Genomic DNA, 24,265 nt, shown 5'->3' with positions numbered 1-24,265 from the left:
GAGAACGGTGGAACCAAAATTCGCTCTGTCTCTGGAGGCCAAGTCTAATTTGTAATGTGAAACAAAGGTATGAGGAGAGGCCCATGTGGCTGCTGCACAAATAGTGTCTATTGGAAGTCTAGCTTGAAAAGCTGTAGATGTAGCTAGAGCTCTGGTAGAATGGGCTTTTGGCTTAGAAATCAACTCTTTGCCTCTGAGCTGATAAATGTAAGTGATCACAGAAGACAGCCATCTAGATAAAGTTACCTTGGAAACTGGAAGGCCTTTCCTGCTCTCTGCATAGGATAGAAACAGTTGATCAGATTTCCTAAAAATTTTAGTCTTGTCCAGATAATATCTGAGCTGGCGGTAAACATCAAGACAATGTAACTTTTGTTCCGCTCTATCAGAATAATTTGGGAAAAATACTGGAAGATCAATGGATTGATTTAGGTTCATCTGCGATGCCACTTTTGGTAAGAAAGATGGATTAGTCCTTAGAGATACCCTATCTTTGTGAAATATTAAATAGGGAGGACAAATGCAGAGAGCATGAAGCTCAGATACTCTCCTGGCAGAAGTAATGGCAACTAGAAAAAGTGTCTTCCAAGAAAGCAATTTCAAAGAACAGGCAGCTGCAGGTTCGAACGGGGGAAGAATCAAGGATGTTAAAATTAAATTTAGATCCCACTGTGGTGGGGGGTCTCTAATCGGAGGTTTCAATAAAAAGATACCTCGAAGGAATGCCTTGCAAAGTTTATGTGACATAATGTTGTTGTCCAAAAGGCCTATATGAAAATTTGAAATGGCTGCCAGTTGAACTTTCACTGTGGAAGAAGAGGATCCTGAATGAAAAATCTCAGCTAGGAAGTCCAATACCGAATGAATTGGAGCAGTATAGGGGTCTAAGTTCCTAGCTTTTGCCCAGAAAGAGAAACATTTCCATTTACTAGTGTAAATCTTTCTTCTAGAAGATTTTAGGGAAGCTACTATGATATCCCATACAGGATTAGAAATCATAGGAAGCCTGGCTAAGGATGGAAGTGGAGCAACCAAGCAGTGAGGTTGAGAGAAGGTATGGATTGGTGCAGTTGACCCGACTGGTGGGTCAGAAGATCTGGAACCGGGTCCAGATGCCATGGCTGTACCAAGAGATAATGATGTAGGAACGGAAGCCATATCTGTCAAGGGCAATAAGGGGCAATGAGAATCAACTTGGCTCTCAAGGCGGTTGCTTTCTGAATTAGCTGAGGTATCAGCGGAAAAGGGGGAAAAGCATAAAGAAGTCCCCGGGGCCAATCTTGGGTTAGAGCGTCTCTGGGGGGATGGCCTGGAAGGGGGAAGAGAGAGAAGAAGTCTGGGCATTTGCTGTTTTGAGGTGTAGCGAAAAGGTTGCAGCAAGGAAGGCCCCACTTCTGAAAAATCTCTTCCGTCACTGATTGTTTTAGAGACCACTCGTGAGGCATGAGAATAGCTCTGCTCAATCTGTCCGCTATGATGTTGGATTTCCCGGGGATGTTTGTTGCTATCAGAAATAAGTGAGAGGAGATTGCCCATTGCCAAAGTCTGAGAGCCTCTCGACACAGTGGATAGGACTTGGTTCCGCCCTGTTTGTTTATATACCACACTACGGACATATTGTCTGGTTGGACTGCAATAGTTCCCAGGGGAAGAGAGTCGTTGAGGGCTTGCAACGTTAAAAACACCGCTCTCATCTCCAGAACATTTATGTGCAGATGGTACTCGAAAGGTTGCCAAGTGCCATGGACCATTCTGCCCTGATAATGCCCCCCCCCCCACCCGATCAGGGAGGCGTCCGGTGTAACCGTGGCAACTGGGGCAAGAGGAACAAAAGGTCTGCCTTGATGGATTTGAGGGGACGATATCCACCAAGTCAGATGCCTTTTGCAAGTTGGAGTTACTATGATCTTGTGACACATGGGAAGTTGTTGAAAAGACCATTGGGTGAATAGCATCCATTGTAGAAGACGCATGTAAAAGCGGGCAAGGGGAAGAAGTGTTATAGCGGCCGCCATAAGACCCAATACCTTCAGAGCAAATCTGGCCTGAATTTTTTTGCTGAGAAGAATCACCTGGACGTGTCTTTGAATGTCCAAGATCCTTTGGTCTGTTAACTTTGCTGAAAGTTGTATGGTGTCCAATCTTGCGCCTATAAAAGTAATAGATTGACAAGGCGACAAGGCAGATTTTTCGAAATTTATAGAAATTCCTAGTCCTCTGCAAATGTGAATGGTGTAATTTTTGGCTTGGAGAAGCTGATGCCTGGTGGTGGCAGTGAGGAGCCAGTCGTCTAGATATGGAAACACCTGGAATCCTTGACGTCTCAGGTGAGCCGTAACCACTGCCATACATTTGGTGAACACTCTGGGGGCTGTAGTGAGTCCAAAGGGCAGGGCTCTGAATTGGAAGTGACTGGTCCCCAGCCAAAAGTGGAGAAATCTTCTGGAGCATCTGTGAATTTTTATGTGATAGTACGCATCCTAAAGCTCTATCGAGCACATCCAATTGTCCTTGCCCAGAAAGGGCGGAATGGACTGAAGCGTGACCATCCGGAATCTTGATTTCTTTACAAACTTGTTGAGTTTGCTCAGATCTAATATTGGTCTCCAGTCCCCTGTCTTTTTTGGAACTAAAAAGAACCTTGAGTAGATTCCGGATCCTATTTGGTCCACTGGGACTGGCTGGATGGCTCTTTTTACTAGCAGTTTTGATATTTCTAGTATTGCTAGTTCCCTTAGACTGGGTGGAACGTCTGGAAGGGTTCCCTTTTGTTGAATTGGGGTTTGAATAAAGGGAATTTTGTAACCCTCGAATATAATTGACTGTACCCATTTGTCTTGAGAAAGGGAAAGCTAGGCTATTGGGTACAGCGATAATTTTCCCCCGACTGCCTCCGAAGGCGGACAATCGGGCAACATCTCAGGGATACTGGAAGGGTTTGTCAGAAAGAGGCTCTCTGCTACCCTGATTCTGCGGACCACCTCTGCCCCTAGAGCGGCGTCTATTATTGTTACCCCCTCTGCCTCTGGGGGTAAACTGACTTCGTGCGTCAGGCGTGACTCCTTGAGATTTGCGGAACCACATTTTCCCTCCCTTCTGTCCTTTGGGGTAAGGTCTAGAAGGGGTGGAGAAACGGACTCCTACAGCAGAAAGAGTCTTGCCATCTTGTTCGCATCTAGTCAAAGTGTCTTTCACTTGAGGTCCAAACAACATCGACCCATCAAAGGAGGAGTTTGTGAAGGACGCCTTGAATGGGGTCTGCAAAATTACAAAGCCGCATCCAGGACTGATGCCTTAAAGCCACTCCTGTGCCTGCGGCCCTACTCGCTCCATCGGCTGCATAAGAAATGAGCCACAAGGAGGAGTTAACAATGGAGTTAAGGATTCCTAGCTGTGAGCTAATCTTATCCTGAGACCCAGCAGCTGACGGATCCTGTGAAACTTCTCCCAACTCTTTAAGAACATCTCTTTGAAGGCGGGTGAAGTGGCATAAGTAGTTCAGCGATCTCATGGCAAAAGTCGCTGAAGAAAAAATCCACTTGCCGTACCTGTCCATAGTCCTAGAATCCTTGTTAGGAGGATGGACAGGTACTGAAGGATCAGCTAGTTCCTTCTTGGTGGCAGCAGCCACTACCATGGCATCAACTGGGACACCCTTTGTTAAATATTGTCTATCTTGTGGGGCCGTAATAAATTTTGAAGGCCTCCTAGGGATAGGTTCCACCGAATCTGGAGCCATCCACGCCTTCCGAGCCACTACCTCCATAAGAGGGTCGAAAGGCGGAGACACCCAGGAGGTGGAGGGTCGAGATCCGAATGCCTCCAGGTATACTGACTTGTCCTCGGAAGGATCAAGGGAGGGCCAGTTCCCCCTCCGCTTAAGGAGTTCAAGGATGTCTGAGAATGAGACATCCTCAGAGGAGGACCTTGGGGATCCCTCCAACTCATCCAGGTCAGTATCTGATGTAGTTGACTCAGGGGAGTCTAGATGTTTCCTCTTACATGTCCTCTTACACGGGGGTTCACCTGATGGATCAGGTGAAGCCTCGGAAGAGGAAGATATTCCCAATGGGGAAACCTGAGGTGTTGGATCTCTGGGTCCAGGAGCAAGAGAGTGAGAAGAGACGTCAGCAGGCACTGTAGTGGGAGGAGCTGATGGAACTATCCGTTGACTAAGCCCAGGGGCTAGTACACTCCTCATCACCTCGAAGGCTCCCCCGTCACAGAGACCAGAAGTTCCCACTCCGAAGAGATAGGAACCCCAGGCCTCACCGAGAGGGAAGGCTCCGAGGCAGATATTGGGGCCGAGCTCACCAACACCGAAGCTCCGAGAGGGAGAACGGGGTCAGACAAGGGTCCATTGCCACTCGCCCCCTCAGAGCTGACGAGAGAGACCAGATGCCCAGATCCCTCCAATGAAGGTCTCATGGAGGAAATCGGAGCAGAGGACAACGGAGCCGAAAGGGGTGGTATCGGCTCCGAAGCTACAACGGTGCCAGTTCCGAGGAGCTCCGGCTCCGAGCTCTGTAAGAGAGTCGAAGGAGGAATGCTTGGTGGATGTGAAATAGCTACCGTCTGTTGAGATGGGCTATGGAGTATTTGGGCCAATGCCTGAGACTTTAATAGTCTACTCACCACTCTCTCGGTCGTGATCAGACAGCCTGGACGACCGAGAAGAACGGCTCCGATGGCTCCGCTCCGAGAGCAAGGGTGATCTCGGAGCCGAATGTATGGATTCCACTGAAGGGGATCGAGATCTCTTTTTTGAGATCGATGGAGCCAATGGAGCCGAAGATACATCGGCTCCAGCCGGAGCCGACACTGAATGTCTGGATTGGGCAGTATCGGCGCCGGATGGAGCCGATACTGAGACTGGTAAGGTGGAAGGATCGGCTCCGGCCAGAGCCGATCTCGACCCTGGTGAGGGTGAACCCGAAGCCGACGGCTTGGAAGTCTCAGCCGAAGGCTTAACAGATTTCGAGGGCTTCCCCGGCGCCGACTTAGTCGGGGAGCTCTCGGGCTTTAATAAGCCCATTAATATCAGCTTATTTCTTCGCTCCTGCAGGACTCTTGGGCTGAAGGCATAACAGATAGCACAAGAGTCCTGCAGGTGCAAAGGTCCCAGGCAATAAACACAAGAAGTGTGACTGTCTGTAGGAGACATCTTCTGACAACATGAGTCACACTTCTTGAAGCCTGAGACCTTAGTGTCCTTCGACATAACTGTGTCGAGGAAACACAATACAGTAACACACACACAAACACACTCAATCCAACAATTTAAAATAAACAGGAATAACACACAGTCATACACAAACAATCCCTGACAGGAAAAAATTTAGGGAGGGGAAGGCCTAAGGCCTAAGCTAGGGAAAGGGAATAAAATACTCGAAAAAAAGGGAACACTGACGGGAATAGAGTTAAAGTAAGTCGTTAAAGTTAACAAAAAACAAAAATATATATACATTTAAAGGGGGGGGTAGACAAAAAGTCTCAAAACTATTCACTTACCTAGAGCTGGTAAAAGAAGGCACCTCGTTAGCGAAGCGGCAAATGAGATCTGGGTAGTCTCCGCCTTGCATCATGGGATATAGGGTTGCCTCGAGCTGGTAAAATTAGCTCTCGAGCTTAGCAAGTGCCGAGTCAGAGCCGAGGATCGGCTCCGAACCCATCCAGCAAGAATGAAGGCGAGATTGACAACTTAACATCCTGTATGGAGGTTGAGACTGAACAGTGTTGTTAGGAGTGTGGCTGAGACTGAACAGTGTTGTTAGGGGTGTGGCTGAGATTGAACAGTGTTGTTAGGGGTGTGGCTGAGATTGAACAGTTCCTATGTTTCGTTAGATATGACAGTTGAGATAAGTAATGCGCTAATTTAGTTCTTAGAATTTGTAGGGTCTGACAATTACATAGGTGCACCCATTCATTCTCTTAAGAGACTTGAGTAGTAAGTTCCAGGCAGTTACTGTGCTTGGTGGACATTTTGTTTCCTTTTGACCTTGTCATGCACTATCCTCATCAGGCTAGTCAAAATCTGTAGCCTTGTGTTCATTTATGAACCTGGGTATGTGGGTAGATTCAGATTTGAGTCTTTCTAATCATATCAACCAATTGAATAATGGTAGTTATACAACTATAGGTTAAATAAAAAGATTTATAAAGTCTAGGAAATCAAAAATGATGAAGCCATTGTTTGTTAATTACATTAGACCCAAACCTGAGTGTGGAATAACAATATGGAAACCTTATCAGAAAACAAGTGTGAGTAAACTGGAAAGAGTACACTGGAACTATGCCAAGAGCATTCATTGATGTGAAAATATAGGTTATTATGAATTATTAAAATATATGAGCTTGTACAGTGTCTCATAAAGATATTTAAGAGGACGCCTTATTCAGCTATATAGCTCATTTAAAGACAACTACCTCTGGGAATGTTTAGGGTTATCAAACAGTATTAGTGAATCATCAGACAATCTATGTAGAAGATTTTATAGGAATAAGAAGTTTACTAATTGGTTCTCTGAGGGAGCAGCTGATGCATGGAATAGACTACCAAATTACATTAAAACAAGCATTAGTTCAGATGCTTTCAATAACAACCTGGGCACTAATAATGGGAATAACTGTTTTGGTATATTGGCAAGCTAGAGGAGCATTATTGCCCATGCCTGAAATTTGTTTGTATGTATGCATGTATGTCTGTATGTCTGTATGTAATGTGCGTATGCATGTATGTATGCACATATGTATGTATGTACATACGTATGTATGTATGCATGTATATACATCCATATGTATGTATCTAAGTAGGTATGTATGAATGTATGTGCATATGTACATGTGTACATATGTTTGTTTCTATGTACATACGTTTGTATTTATGTATGTACATATGTATGTATGTATGTGCATATGCATATACATATGTACGTATGTACATAAGTATGTATGTATGTACACATGTATGTATCTATGTATTATGTATATACATGTGTATGTATGTATCTATGTATGAATGTATGCATGCATGTGTGTACGTACGCATCTATGTATATACTTATGTATGTATGCACTTATGTATGTGTGTACATACGCATCTATGTATATACATATATATATATATATATATATATATATATATATATATATATATGTGGATTCACTTTATAATCTCGAAATACTGAAATCCCGAATTTCAGTGTCTCGAGACTATAACGCCGAACATTCAGAATATTGAAACCCCAAAAGCGGGAAATTCAAAATCACGACTTTTAAATACAACCTCCACCACACAAACAAACATGCATACACCTCCTCCCCACACTACAACAAACCAACAAAACACACACAAACACAAGAACACAAATACACACACCTACCCTACATATAAGCAGGGGGGCATGCCCCCCTGACCCTCGCTTATATATATATATATATATATATATATATATATTTATATATATATATATATATATATATATATATATATATATATATATATATATATATATATATATTTATATATATATATATATATATCAACTCCAGGGTCGCACTAAAAAGACAAAGACACTAAACCCACCACTACATACTCTATATTCCCCTTGCACAAACACACACCACATACATACAAACACCACCACTCTCAACGCTTACACGTCATACTCTAACCTACCTACCCTAACCTACACTTAAAAGTTTCCAACACACTCACATACACTCAAATCCCTACCTAAAACCCATAAAAAAATAGCACTTACCTGAATATCCACATATATCTACACAACGGTAGGCAAACCATATCCCACAGCACACCACACCTTACAAACACAGCAAATCCCTTGTACCGCGCCACCACAACTGCGAATTCGAGACTTTGAATTTGGTCAAGTACAGTTTTGCTCAATTACACTTTTGGCACTTTCGTCTCGAGATACTGAAATTTGAGATTTCAGTATTCCGAGATAGTAAAGTGCTTCCATGTATGTACGTATGTGTGTATGTATATACGTATGTATTATGAATGTACTGTAAGTGTCCGTATTCATGCACGTGGCAGGAGTGGTAAGTGTTACCTTCTCATGGACTTTTTATTTTTCCAGACCTCCTTTTTGTGGTAATATGAAACAACTGCCAGTTTGAATTTTGTGCTGTGCTTTCTAATCAAAGGTTATATGGTCAAAGGAATAAAGTATTACATCCATGCAGCTAATGCATTGCAGTTCATCTCCTCGCTTGCCTGTTTTGTCACTACTTGACTGTTGCTGAAAATGCTTTGGATTGCTTTCCTGATTCTTGAAATACTGCCTGTGGGATACAATCTGTGATTGAACATGAAACTTGTGCAGTTTTCTGGGTTAAAATGAATGCTTTGTTATACCAGTTTTCAATCTGATTGGCTATGTGGATTTTGTCTAGATTGTGACTGAAAGCTACATCTCTCAGGCTTCACAAATGTTTATGGAACCCTGAGAGGCTGTGTTTGGTAGTGCTTACATTTTTACAACGTTGTCTGATATTCGTAACATGGAGGGAATTCTGGCTTGCAGTATTTTGTCTGTCTGTAGAAGCTGACAATGTTATCAGTTAGCACAAGTTGTACAATTGGAGTGTTTTAAATTGAGAAATACATTTGTTATGCTTCTTTTCTGTAAGTTGTGTGCATTTATAGCATGCCCTTTTTTAGTCATTGTAATTTTTATTTCTCATCTGCATTGCACATTTGACTTTTGTATAGTAATGAGGGTTAAGTACTCAGATTTAACTTTACTTCATAGAGAATATAAAAAATCTTGGACATTGCTTCATCAAACAGTGCAACTGCTTTATTCCCAGCAACACTAAGTGAAAGCAATAAACATGTTATGGTAATCACTTTGTCACAGTCAGGGACAGCAGTGCTTTTTTTAGTGCTGTAGTGTCTCACTTCGAATTCTTTGCAGTTGCCCTTTTCACTGTTGGTAGATAATTACATTTTTTGAATCTTTTACATACAGTCCTGCTGAATCAGCAAGTTGTGTTTGTGCATGCATGCTAACATTATGTGTCATGAAGAAAAAGCTGAAATCCCTGTCATATGTAATAATATGTAATCAAGGCAACTGGTTTTACAAAAAGTTGCCACTGTTTCACTTTATTTACACGTATATAAGGAATTATTGTTTAGAGACATTCAGATAAATGTGTAGAACAAACTTTTTGATTATGATTTTTTGTCATACAAATACATTTTATTTATGTTTTTTTGTAATACCTAAATATTTTCAACAAATCAATTAATATGCACAAAAATTCAACATGTTTTAGAAAAAGTGGCCAGATAGTTACAAGGTGTGAAAGAGCACCCTTCATACCTACATTCAATTGTCATACTCATTCCTTCATACCTACGTTAGATTGTCATACTCGTTCCTTCATACCTACGTTCGATTGTCATACTCGTTCCTTCATACCTACGTTAGATTGTCATACTCGTTCCTTCATACCTACGTTCGATTGTCATACTCGTTCCTTCATACCTATGTTAGATTGTCATACTCGTTCCTTTATACCTACGTTAGATTGTCATACTCGTTCCTTCATACCTATGTTAGATTGTCATACTCGTTCCTTCATACCTACATTCGATTGTCATACTCGTTCTTTCATACCTACGTTAGATTGTCATACTCGTTCCTTCATACCTACATTCGATTGTCATACTGCTCCTTCATACCACGCCGATTGTCATACTCGTTCCTTCATACCTACGTTAGATTGTCATACTCGTTCCTTCATACCTACATTCGATTGTCATACTCGTTCCTTCATACCTACGTTAGATTGTCATACTCGTTCCTTCATACCTACATTCGATTGTCATACTCGTTCCTTCATACCACGCTAGATTGTCATACTGCTGGCTTCATACCTACGTTCGATTGTCATACTCGTTCCTTCATACCTACGTTCGATTGTCATACTCGTTCCTTCATACCTACGTTCGATTTCATACTCGTTCCTTCATACCTACGTTCGATTGTCATATTCATTCCTTCATACCTATGTTCGATTGTCATACTCATTCCTTCATACCTACGTTCGATTGCCATACTCGTTCCTTCATACCTACGTTCGATTGTCATACTCGTTCCTTCATACCTATGTTCAATTGTCATACTCGTTCCTTCATACCTACGTTCGATTGTCATGCTCGTTCCTTCATACCTACATTTGATTGTCATACTCGTTCCTTCATGCCTACATTCGATTGTCATACTTGTTCCCTCATACCTACATTCGATTGTCATACTCGTTCCTTCATACCTATGTTCGATTGTCATACTCGTTCCTTCATACCTACGTTCGATTGTCATACTTGTTCCTTCATACCTATGTTCGATTGTCATACTCATTCCTTCATACCTACGTTCGATTGTCATACTTGTTCCTTCATACTTACATTTGATTGTCATACTCGTTCCTTCATACTTACATTTGATTGTCATACTCGTTCCTTCATACCTACATTCAATTGTCATACTCGTTCCTTCATACCTACGTTCGATTGTCATACTCGTTCCTTCATGCCTACATTCGATTGTCATACTTGTTCCCTCATACCTACATTCAATTGTCATACTCGTTCCTTCATACCTACATTCAATTGTCATACTCGTTCCTTCATACCTACATTCGATTGTCATACTCGTTCCTTCATATCTACATTCGATTGTCATACTCATTCCTTCATACCTGCATTCGATTGTCACACTCGTTCCTTCATACCTACGTTCGATTGCTATACTCGTTCCTTCATACCTACATTCAATTGTCATACTCGTTCCTTCATACCTACGTTCGATTGTCATACTCATTCCTTCATACCTACATTCGATTGTCATACTCGTTCCTTCATACCTACGTTCGATTGTCATACTCATTCCTTCATACCTACATTCGATTGTCATACTCGTTCCTTCATACCTACGTTCGATTGTCATACTCGTTCCTTCATACCTACGTTCGATTGCTATACTCGTTCCTTCATACCTACGTTCGATTGTCATACTCGTTCCTTCATACCTATGTTCGATTGCTATACTCGTTCCTTCATACCTACGTTCGATTGTCATACTCGTTCCTTCATACCTACATTCGATTGCTATACTCGTTCCTTCATACCTACGTTCGATTGTCATACTCGTTCCTTCATACCTACGTTCGATTGCTATACTCGTTCCTTCATACATACATTCAATTGTCATGCTCGTTACTTAAATATTGCATTTGAATGAACAAATAATTTAATTGCATTAAACATCAGTGGTTATATTCAAAACATTGTTAGGATTGTCAGGTCAGGGACAGTTATTGGTAGACATAAAATAGCTTGTCTTATACTGTTGTCACAATCCTGATTTGATGAAACAATTAAAAAAAATTGGCTTGGATTAGGAAAAAAGGAACCTGTAAAGAATAAGAAAAAACCCAGCTTCTGCATAGGTGATTTGATTGAAACAAAGCTCACTGGTCCTTCCACATACATCCTACAATCCCAGATATTTAAGTCCTATACATTGCTAAATTGTATTATATAACCATCATCACGAAGGGAGATGCAGACAATAAGCCTACCCAGGTCTGTCTTTCAAGGGTGTTTAACATCAATTCCACCTTTATTTTCCCTCATATTTTGGTTATCTACTCCTCAATTCCTAATTGAATGGCTTTTGTGGACTTCTGTCCACCACTAATTTCTGTACTTTGTTCCATAGGTCCACAAACCTCTTTATGAGTAAGTAATTTCAAAGGTAAAAGGAATAATAGTTCCTACAGTTTGCTGCCTTTGCCCACCTTTTGCTCTATCATTTCTCTGCAGGACAACCATTTAATTTAATTTATTCATTTGTTTACACTTTGATAACTGTATAGCCTTACTACATGAAGCCTATTTGCAGAAGGAGCCTGAAAAATGGTCTAAGACCCAGAAGCACCACACAACTCAGAATATAAAGACTGCATCACACAATACATTACTAATTTTCCAGACACAATACAGAGTAGTAGATATGAAAAGTAATATTGATTACATCTGATCGACAGGATTTTATACATCCATATCATGCCAATGTGTCTCAGTGGGGAGAGAGCTAATGTAATCTCTGCTCTCTGTTCACTATCCATTTCACGCACTCTGCTAGTGACACTTCTTTGGACTCCTTCCAGCCTGCTGTTTCTCTGGCTGGTAGAAGTTTACACAATGCTCAGATTGTAACCAGACCAGAGTCTGGTAAAATGAAAGCATTACTTTTCTATTTCTGGAGTCAGTCTATCTAACTAAATATCTATCTGTCTATCTATCTCTAAGAATACACTCCAATATTCAAGTTACTGCTGTCTTCGGTCATGCAGTTATAGCCCTCTCACTCTGCTTCAGGAGGTAATTTCCAGGTGTAATCATCATCACTTCCTTTTTCCACACTGATTCCATCAGTTTCACTCCCCAGCCAGTACATTACAACACGGTGGTTGTAGTCAAGCTGCAGTATTTTGCATTTATCGGTATTGAACCTCATCTGCCATATTTCCTTTATCTTGGTCATTTTTTTGCATATCTCACCATAGTCTTTTCCAATATCACCCTCACTCTACATAGTTTTTAATTATCAGCAATCAGGCTGATCACCACAATACTCCACTATTCACATTCCTTTCTGCCGATCACTGCTATACTCCACTATTCAAATTCCTTCCGCTGATCACTGCGATACACCACAATTCAAAATCCTTCTCGCTTCACCACAATACTCTACTATTCACATACCTTCCTGCTGACACCATCTATCTCAGTGCACTACTCTGTATCCTACACTTTAGTCATGCAGCAATCTTTGGTAAACCATCTTTCACTTTTATCCACCAGGCTTACTTCCATTGCCTACAGCACACCACAATATACACTACCATAATGCAGGTATTACCAGAATTATCAGAACCTGAAATGTATATTTTTACATTTGCATGCTTTTTTTCTATAGAGGCAAACTAGAAAGTATTGCTGGGACAGTGACTCTTTAAGCATGTCAATGAACCCATACGCCTGATCCATTCCTGTTGTGCCAGGGCATGTCAATGAACCCATAAGCCTGATCCATTCCCGTTGTGCCAGGGTGACTGTCTTATGTTTTTCAGCCTTTCCAGTACTTCAGAATTTGAAATGTACAAAATAGAAAGTATACACAAAGTTTAGTTTACTAAACTGAAACATGTCTTGGCTTGTTTAAAAAAACATTTTATTCCTGAATGGTAATATATAAGTACTTTTTTTTTTCTTGTCTCATTAGGAAGCTTATACCCGAGTGCTGATGGGGAATATTGATCTCTCTAGACTTATTTTCCCTGCAGGCACCAGTGGTAAGTAACTCTTACTTTAAGTTTGTCACACCAAGATTGAGAGATGATTTGTTGCTCCACTGGGTACAGACATCTTGAATCTAAAACTAACTACTAAGTATTTGGATAAGTTCCTATAAATTATCTAATCAAAGTTTAATATAATTTAAACTCCAGAGTCTGCTTTACTTTATTTGGGCAATTCTGAAGGAATGCTTGTCTCCAAAAGGCTAAGAGTCATGCCAAACCTGAATTTGCTCAAGTCCCAGTCAATGAGTGCGTTGTGGTTTTATCTGTGTCAAGAAGCAAACATTCTTCAGTGACTTTGTAATTACTTTTCATTTAGGAAGAAGGAATTTCAGTAAAAGAAATCTGATATCATTATACAAAGGGAAGGAAGCAAGTTGCGCCATCCTTTGAATAAGATATTAAACCAAGGTACCATCTGGCTCATTTGGTAGTAGCTTAGGTGGATGTAAAATATATACTCTACTTACCAAAAAAAGAGTAGTTATTTTATTAACATTTGCATTCATTTTATACTATAAAAATTCTTACTTAAAATTATTTACAAGTTAGCAACACAAAATAGCTTAATTAAAAAATTATATTTTCTTTTGTTCCTTTTTCTTTTATATTTCCATCTATGCCCCCACCATTTTTTCCACAACCATTTCTTTATTTCAGCTAGCACATCATCCTCTTCTATTTTCTTGTTGTATAACAAATTCTCATATCGTTTCCTGCAGTAACTAAATTGTTACAAACAGTACTTTATCCCAATCCTGTTTATCAATATCACATTTCTTTACTTTTTCATACTTCCCATATAATATTATATTCATATTTATACATTTAAATCCTTCCCATCTATAGTAATTTTTAAACTTTTCCCAAGATTTTGTTTTTTTTTTTTTTTGTTTTGTTACATTCACTACATCATCACGTTCATCAGTAATAAAATCCTTGTAAAAAAAAAATCCTCTGCTTTATAAAAAGTTAGAAACCTTTCCTGTTATCTTTTATTGCCTTTTTATCATCTTTTAATTCCTTCCATGGAAACATCATTTTTTTTATTTCTGAAATCATACTAAACTGTTCTTTTCTTTCCCATTAACCTCATGTACTTTTAACTTCCATAATTTTATTTTATTCTCATATTATTTTCCATCCTGTCCTTTTCTTTTTCCTGTTTTTTTATTCCTATTCATTTTTGTGTTTTTCATATAAAATCTTACATAATATTTATTTTTGGCTTTGTTTTACCATTTTAATTAACCAAAATAAATGTGTAGATGTTAAATTGCACCACTACTTTTTGTAATTCAAAGCACCTTTTTCTTTTTTATTGTAAGTTATCACTCTTCTTACTGAGTTCAGCCTTGAGCCCTAAACAGAGCTAAAATACCTTTAATAACGCCTCTTCCATTTGAGTGGGAAACATATATATTCTCCTTAAATATGTTATTTTTTTCCTAATACAGAAATATTTAACACAGTTCCCTTTTTCTGGAATTAAAAATGTGAACATTTCAAAAAAAGTAACATTTTTTGTTCCTGTATTTCTCTCCATTGACAATACAGTTTTATTCTCAACAGATGGCACTCCCATTTTTTTTATTTCCTTTCTTGTGAAATATATTCCTTTTAATTTTTATCCCAACATTCATTTTCCATTCTCCTTGCCTATACATTTCCTCTACAAAATTCCTACCAGATCTATAACATCTTCTTGTTTGCATTTTGTCACTTTGTCATCTCAGATAGTATCCACCCTTCATTCTCTCGTTTTATTCATTTTATTTATTTAATATTTGTTAAGTAGGAAAGTCCAACTTGGATTGCAGCCAGTTTTCAGTGGAGGCCCAGAAATGCTCCAGATGCATGTCTTTCTAACGTGGGAGGAAACCGGAACACCTGGAGGAAACCCAGACAAATGCAGGGAGGACATGCAGACTCAGTTTTACTGCTTTTCCCAAATAGATAGAATTCTCCTCTTGCTTTCCTTTCAGAAAAGCATATATTTGTCTCTGTTTCACCCTTTGTACTTTCCCTCTGTTCTTTACATGCGTCTGATTTCAAGTTCCCTTATTTTGGCACGTCTTTGATTTTCTTCATATTGATCACTGCTGCAGTCGCCTTGGCTATGCTGGTTATACCCTGCCAAGGATATAACAACCAGCCAGCTTCCAAAGCTTCAGGGTACCTTCCCTACACCCACACAGGCAGGCAGCTCAAGCTGAGCTGACTAAAAGGCAAGTATGGACACAAAGCCCTGCAGAACCGTACTGCCCTCTATGAGTACACTCCTCTGAGGCTTTCAAGGATCAATGGTCAGCTTGTGCTTTTCTTTGCAGGGCAGATAAGTTTCCTTTGTGGAAAACCTTCCATTTTCTTAATTTTGTTGATGTTTTAGTACTTTCCTGTTCAAGAAAGTTATTTTAAAGCTTGGTATGTTGTGCTTTCATGGACTGTCTTGTGACTGTAACATACTTTAAAAAGGAATGCACATTTTTTAATCAGTTTAAACATGGTGTAAAGTAGATCAAAACATTTTTTGTGTTTAGATTGTGTTTATTTTAATTTTGTGGGACTGGCATAATCTAAAGTGCTTTTTACTATGCTTTTGTCACAAAAGTAACTTTTATAGACTGGTAGTGTTACTGGGCAATTGCTGCTTGTGTTCCTGGGGAAAGAGGCCCTATTTTCAGCTTGGCCATGGAACAGACTCAGTCCCACATTCAGTCCTTCTTCCATCCGCAAAAAGAAAAAAAATAAGCAAATGCTCTTTGCTGCCACAGCAGTCTTGCAATTTGCCTTAGTCACAGGTGGGTGACTCTGTGGTGGCCATTTGTTGTACCTCAGACCACTCATCTTTTACCCAGGATCCCTCTGGTGTAGCAACTTACAGCCACTATAGGGTGGGGGTTAACCATGTCCTCTATGGTTGTTTGTGGTCCCCTCAGTGAGCAAGGGAGAGCCACTCTTGTTGGTCCTGGGAGACAGAACAGCCAAGGTTTCCCTGCTATGGCAGAATGTGGTGCCCATCACTGGAGAAGCTGTAGCTGCCATTAGTATCACTGTTGGCCCCCAGTTTTCCTGTTAAAAAGAAACAGAAAACTAAGCATGTATCTATCTCTTCTCTTCAGTTTTCTTTTGATAGGTGTAGTTTACTGGGTCTGGTTCAGGGTTTAATTTGGGCTACTGATCCTTCTTATAAAGTAGTTTACCTTAAAAGAAAGAAGGATTCCTCATTTCCTGAAGAGAGTCAAGATTATGAATCTGAGCAGGAAAATGCAGGGATGGATTTAGTGTTTTGTCCTCATATTGCTGATTCAGACTTGTCGGACAGCTCAGTTTCTGGGTCTACCTGTGAAGGTTTCTCTTTTTCTGAGACTATTACTAGACTGTGCCCATGTTATCAATGGAACAACACTGATATTTCTCAGTCCCTCAGAAAATACTATGAGTTGTTACAGAAGGATTTTCCAAACCTACTCCCATGCTTCCTGTTCTGTCTACTTTAGAGGATGTATGTATTTTACTGCCTGCAAATTTCATGCTAGTCAGCCAGCTGCCCCTAAAAGGCAGACAAAATGTATAAAGTTCCTCAGTCTTTTACATGTTTATACATTATTCCTATACCTATTCCAGCAACTATAACTTAGGTGATCCCATTGCTGCTAAGGACTTAATTCTAACTCTACTCTGTCTGATAAGGATAGGAAAATTATTGGTAGGCATGGGGAAAAGGTGTATACTTCTGCAACTTTAAATTTCAGAATTTTAAGTGTCGGGCTCATATGTTAAAGTTTATTCTGACATATTATGAAATTATGAGGAATATTTTAGCTACAATTTCTTCTTGTGAAGAAAAATCTGCTTTAAATAACTTAGTTTCTTCTATTGCACAAGTTACTACTCATTGTTTGCAGTATGTGAACAACTCTGTTGATACCTTCTTCTAGGGCTAACACCACTGGTATGGTTTTAAGGAGTTTTGCTTGGCTGTATTATCAGAACCTCCCAGATGATGTTAAAAATGAGATTTTAAGTTCTCATTTGGACAGAGCTTTAGTGTTTGACACCTTTACTGCAGATATGATCAAAATGTGTGTTGCAAGTGGCAAACTGATCCAAGGAATCTTTTTCAGCCCTCCTTTTCCAAAATTTTCCAGCAGATTTTCTATCTCTTCATCCAAGTATGGTAAAAAATAGAATAAACAATCTCAACAAAATACAGATTAACAGACACCGAAGAAGAAGTGGCATGGAGGATTCCAAAATGAAGTCTCAAACTCCTCTAAACTGTGAACAGTCCAAAAAGCCTGGATGGCTATTCGAGAGACCTTGTGAACCCTTCCCTCCCTGGCCCTATTTTTCTTTCAGAAGGTCTAAATCTCAATTTTTCTATTTGGCAACAGTTTCAGACAAATGGGTTTAGAAAATCATTCATCAAGATCACAGATTGCAGTGGGAGGAAATTGCTTCTTTTCAGGGAGCTATTCCTCATCCTCCAGATCAGACTCTTTTGTTTCCACCAGTTCATCATCACATGCTGTCCAAAGGATTGATAGAACTGTCAGTTCCTCCTTCACAAGTGGAGAAGGGTTTTTATTCATTTTTATTTTTTTATTCATTTATTTTTATTTTGGTGCCAAAATAAAAAATGCCTGGAGATCAGTTTTGGATCTTTTTTCCTAAACCAATTTGTGATACTGCTCAAGTTCAAAATGCAATCACTTCACAAACTGTTAACTCTTCTTCTTCATTAAGTTTTTTAGTAACACTATATTTAAAAGATCTTTATTATCACATCCCTTTTTCTCCCGGTTTCAGACATTTTTTTAAGGTGTCTGAATCACATTATTAATTCTTTGCCTTACTCTTTGGAATATCAGTGTTTAGCTATAGCTCATTGCAGGTTACAAGGTATCCACATTTTCCCATATTTAGACGACTTGCTTATCTTTACAGAGTCTTTTTCAAGGTGTCAGGAATCTCTGTGTTGGGTGAGAGATCTCCGACACAAACTGGGATGCCAAGAGAATATTTGAAAGTCTTTCTTCTTTCAGTCACACAGGATTATGCTCCTGGGATGTCAACTAGACACCTAAGCTCAAAGAGCTTTTCTTCAACAGAAAAGAAAAACAGATTTATTTATTTATTTATTGACATTTGTTTCCCATTATAGTCCACTGGGCCAGTAAGAACCCATTCTCAGTGGAGACCTGGGGAGAAAAGATCCACAAACAATATAAACAAGACATAGAACAGGCATTAACATTTGTAAGGGTCCATAAACATACACATGAAGAAGTAATTAAGAGTTAGTTGCAGTAAAGGTAAAATAGGATTTGACAACAGTTACAATTAAAACAAACCTATAATATGAAGTAAGACAAGTCAAATGTAAAAGGCTAACATTGTATAAAACTGCATACAAGTGGTAGGATGCACACAGCATTGTATAGTTAGTGGTCATTAAAATAGGTAAGAGGAGTATACAGAGAAAAGGAGAAATAGAAATAAGAATATATTCAAAAAGTAGTGGAAGCCAAGTTTTAAAGGGTGGTTGGTTGGTGCAAGAGCAGATCCAGACAGAAGAGAAGTAGGCTTGTAAAACGATGTGAGGTTTTGATTAGATCTAATTGCTAGTGGTAAAGCATTCCAGGCTTTGTCTACAGAAAAAGTATAAAGAAGGTGGCTTGATATATCTATATTTATTTCATATATCTAGATCTATTTCTAAGGCTTTCCACTTGGACTTCAGTCACTGCATGGGAATACCTCAAGATTTTGAGTCTCATGGCATCTAAGTTTCTTATGATACACATAGCAAGACTCCACAACAGAATGATACAATGGTATCTGAAATCTCTTTGGCCCCAGCATCAGTACCCTCTGTCTTTTCAAATCCCCCTGCTGGGGTTTGTCGAAAGAGAAATCTTTTGGTAGAGACAACAGATATCCTTAAATCCAGGCCTCCCCTTCTCCATTCCTGCTCCAAAGCAGTCAGTCACCACAGATACTTCGGACTTTGCTTGGGAAGGAGTTTCAGGAGGGATAAAAGTGGAACACCAAGGACAGATGCAAGTACATAAATATCAAGGAAATGTTTGCTCTGATCAACACACTCAACTCTCTGAGTCATATTTGGTCCCTTTGACCTCTTCAAGTGGTTACAGACAATACCACAATCATCAATATCTGTTTCAGGACAATGTGCAACTAGGCCTGGAAGACAGATGCATTTTATTTTCCTTGGACAGAAATGTTCCTGTGTGCTTTTCCACCTTTCTCACTAATATCTAGGGTACTTATGAAGATTCAGAAGGAATCTCCCAAGATCACTCTGGTACGTCTCTTCTGGCCCATGCAACCGTGGTTATCCCTTCTTTTGGAAATGGCCAGGAGCAATTACCACAAGCTTCCACACAGACTGGATCTACTCACACATGAACAGGGGTGTTTGATACACACCAACATCACTCTTCAACTGACTGATGTTTGAAAGGGGTCTTAATTCCTTTTGGGCACCTGTTTACTGAGGGTGTGCAGAACGGCAGTAATGGAAGCAAGAACGCCTGCTATTCGAAAATCATATATCAGGATATGGAAACATGTTTCTAGTTACTGCTAGCAACATGACCAGCACCCATTCAGGGCTAGTTGTTCTTTGTCTCTACAATATATATGTGTGCTGCTTTGCTGTAGCCTTTAATATTCCTCTGTCAAGGCTCATTTATCAGCCATTTCATCATGTCTGCCTATGGATCCTCCTCTTTTAATGAAGTCTCATGCCAAAATGTTCTTGAAAGGGGGTTTGCATAAGACGCCTCCACTAAAACTTCTTGGAATTTTAGTTTTTTGTGCTAACACTTGCTCCATTTCAACCAGCTAATCTAGCTGATTTGAGACTCTTAACATGGAAAACAGTTTTACTGATTGCTTTGACCTCTGTAAGAAGGGTATCCAAGTTGCAGGCTCTTATGGTAAGTCAACTCTTTCTCATTTTCTATACATACAGTGTTTCTTTGAGAACTAATCATTTTATTTGTAAAGTGATATCTAATGGTACTTTAAGCCAAACTATCTACCTCCCCCTTTTCTTTCCTTAACCTAAAAATGAGGGAGAAAGGATACTTCATACCATGGATGCCTACAGACAGCTCAGGTACTATCTTGACAGCACTAAATTTTTTAGATCTTCAGATCAGTTGTTCGTTTCTTGTGAAGGTAAGAAGAAGCGACAACCTGTGTTAAGATGGACTATTTCCAAATGGTTGTCTCAGGCTATTGCCTTATGTTATACTCATTGTAACAAAACTACTCCAGGCAGGATCAGGACTCACTCTGCCAGGACCTTGGCTTCAACTGTGGCCTTTTGGAAAAGGTTAGATTCTAGAAATATTCTAGAAGCTGCTACTTGGTGCTCTGTACACACTTTTACAAAGCACTGTAAGCTTGATTCCTTCTCAAAGTCCATTGATAGGACAATTCTCCAGAGGTTCTTGGACTGTTCTCCTTCCATCTCCCAAATGTAGTTAGCTAAGTTATTCTACCCATTTAGCAAAAGCTACTGCAGCAGTGATCAATATGATGAACATAGTATAGTTGTATAAGTAAAACTTACCATAACAGTAAATGTTCGAAAATTCATCACTAAAGTATCCCTCCCTCCCTCTTTCCCCTTGTTTTCTGGTGTGTTTTTTATGCCAGGGTGTGGACATTTATTTTTTATGTTCCTAGCGTTGTCCTTTCAGGGCTCGGCCTCCCTCTATCTGCTGGCAAGAAAGCTCTGAAGGGCTTCACACCCAAACTTGTCTTCATTAGATTTCACCTTATTTCTTTTCTATTCTTCTTTCTACTTCTAAATATATTTAGATACTTCTGCTTCCACCCACCTCTGTGTTCAATGTATATAAAATGGTTTCTTTGTCATTTGATCGTTCCGTAACATTTTTCTCTCTAATCATTTCTTTCTCGTTTTAAACGGTTAATCTCATTACTCCTTTCCCTTCTTTATTATTTCAATGTCTTCCCCATTCTAGCTCAAAATATCAATTTCTCCCAGTTGAAACATATTCATTTTTGCTGTATGCGGTCCTTGCCATTTACAATACAATAATGAACATATATACCATTGTATTTATTCTTAAGCTGCTGTCTAACTGCATCATCTTAACTTTGAAATACTTATAACCTGAAACGCTATTTATATTTTAGTTTGTCTACTTTAAGTGCCATGTTAATGCATAGCAGGTAATTCTTACTCTTATGTAAATATTTATTGATCTCATTCTCTGGTCCGTAGGTAAGTTCTGTGCTAGGTACCTTATAAGTTCATAGGTTCATAGGTGAGTACTACGCTAATGGCCCTGGGGCCTTTACAAGCCTAGCCCATAGAAGTGCCCTGGCATTGTGCTGCCCGTCGTTAGTTCACAGTGCCTCTATCACTTACAGCCACTGGAGTGATCTCTGGAGTGAATTTGCTATTTTCCATCCACTGATCAAGATTTCACTTGAAGAGGGCTAGTGAGGTGCTCTGCTTGACATGTATGGGAAGTCTATTCCAGAGCATGGGTAGTCTCTGGGTTATGAATCTGTCCCTCCAGCATGTTCTGTTGATTGTGGTAATGAGGTTGAGGTCTATGAACCGTGTGGTGTGGAGGGATTGGGATTTCTTTAGATGTAGCATTTCTAACAGAGCTGAGTCAGACATGGCTTTGTAACTCAAGCAGAGATCGCCTCTTAGTAGACGATATGAGACAGAGACTAGCTGGAGTTTTTGAGTCTGTCCATGTAGGATATGTGTTTAAGGCCTAGGATCCCCTTCGTGAGGTACTTTTGTGGCCTCTCCAGCTGTTCCAGGTATCTAGTGAGGTACATGCTAAATGGGGAATTATGATTGTTCTAATGAGGGGAGAGTAGAAATGATGACCTTTTTCTTCCTGGATGCAAAACCCTTGGTAATGAGATGTGCCTCATAGAAGGACTTTCTGACCACAGTGACAACGTGGTGGTCGAAGGAGAGGTTGCTATCCACCTGTGTCCCCAGATCTCTTATAACACCTTCAGTGTTCACTGGACTCCCATCAATGTGGTAATTAGGGGGAAATGAGTTTTTATCAAAGGGGATGATGACGCATTTTTTGACATTAAGCTTAAGGCCATGGTTTTGACACCAGTCATTGGTCTCAGTGAGGCCTTTCTGTAGGATGTCTACATCACTTGGGGAGTTAATAATGGCTCCCAGCTTGCAGTTGTTTATGAATTTGGTCAGCCAGAGTCCCTCCATGTTGGTCTGAACTTCTGAGAAGTAGATGCCAAACAGAAGAGGACCCAGGGCTGATCTCTGTGGGACTCCACTCTTTACTGGTCAGCAGTCTGACTTGGAGTCCAATACTTTCACACCGTGGGTTCTATCTGTGAGCCAGTTTGTACCACCTAATGATATAGGGGTTGATTCCTAGTTTGGTGAGTTTATTAATAATTTCTGAGTGGGGAATGGTATCAAAGGCCTTGGCCAGATCGAGGTAGGCTGTGTGAACTGCCTTACCTTCATCCACCGCTCTGGTAACTGAATCAAAGAAGTCAACCAGGTTGAGCAGGCATGATCTACCTTTCAGAAAACCAAATTGCGTGGGATCTAGGGTTTGGCGATTCCTTCTGTCCTTGTTAATTAGATCCATGATGATGCGCTCCATAGCATTACATATCGGACATTTTAAGGCTAGCCAGGTTCCCTTTCTGTGCTTGAAGTAACCTATCCCACTTTGTTAGGTATTAGCCTTCCCCATGACCTAGTCAATAATTATATATCACCCATAATGAGATGTGCTTGAATTAACCTATCCCACTTTGTTAGGTATTAGCCTTCCCCATGACATAGTCAATAATTATAAATCACCCCTAATGAGAATAAATAGGATCATACCATAGATAACTGGGACCCATGCATGGGATCAGGCATTTAGGGGCTGCCTCTGTCCATTACTACTTCAGTGGTATTTTGTATTATTATAATTTGTATTAATTCAATTGTGGAGGTGTTTTTTTCTGTATCAACACTGAAAAAGGGCTTATTTTAGCTCAGTTAGATTATAATCTAAACAAATGCAAAAAAAAAAAAAAAATATATATATATATATATATATATATATATATATATATATATGTATAGGTTCATAGATAAGTACTAGGCTATCTGCCCAAGGACATCTATAAGCCTAGCCAGAGTGTGTTGGCTTTCGCCACCCTCTTAGATTAGTTCCCTGTGCCACGGTCCAGCAGAGCCATTAGTTCCCTGTGTCTCTGTCCAGTAGAGCCACTGCAGTGATCCCCGGGGTAAATTTTGTGTTTCCCATCCACTCGTCAAGGTTTCTCTTGAAGAGTGTTAGTGAGGGGCTCTGCCTAATGTAGATTGGAATCCTGTACCAAAGCATGGGGAGTCTCTGGGACAGGAATCTATCCCTCCAGCATGTCCTATTTATCTTTGTGGTGAGGTTTAGATCTCTAGAGAGTGTGGCTGCTGGGGATTTGTTTTTTTTTAGCTGGAGCATGTCCATCTATTCTGGGTTGGACATGGCCTTGTATGTCAGGCAGAGATCACCTCTGAGTAAGCGGTATGCAACCGACTACAGCTGGAGTTTCTTCAGTCAGGCTGCATAGGGCATATGTTTGAGGCCAGTAATCCTCTTGATGAGGTACTTCTGTGAACTTTCCAGCTGTTGCAGGTGTCTTGGAAGGTACATCCCAAATGGGGCATTGTATTCTATGACGGGTCTAATGAGTGATGAGTGATGAGTAGAGGGGCACAATAACCTCTTTTGTTCTAGATGTGAACCCTTTTGTGATTAGGTGGGCCACATAGAAGGATTTTCTA

The 24,265-nt window shown here is 40.0% G+C and overlaps 1 protein-coding gene across 1 annotated transcript in view; it reads left to right on the top strand.

Moving 5' to 3' along the window:
* The window catches only part of XPNPEP2 (X-prolyl aminopeptidase 2), a 983,740-nt gene that overhangs the window by 789,167 nt on the left and 170,308 nt on the right, over positions 1–24,265 (top strand). The window contains exon 16 of the mRNA XM_044057066.1: positions 13,329–13,398. Coding sequence (XP_043913001.1) covers positions 13,329–13,398 — 70 coding nt within the window. The remainder of the gene's footprint in view (positions 1–13,328; positions 13,399–24,265) is intronic.

Source organism: Protopterus annectens, chromosome 15.part0, assembly GCF_019279795.1.
Source record: "Protopterus annectens isolate FY-2018-M chromosome 15.part0, PAN1.0, whole genome shotgun sequence".
Classification (NCBI taxonomy): domain Eukaryota; kingdom Metazoa; phylum Chordata; order Ceratodontiformes; family Protopteridae; genus Protopterus; species Protopterus annectens.
This window is presented reverse-complemented; position numbering and strand designations above follow the sequence as displayed.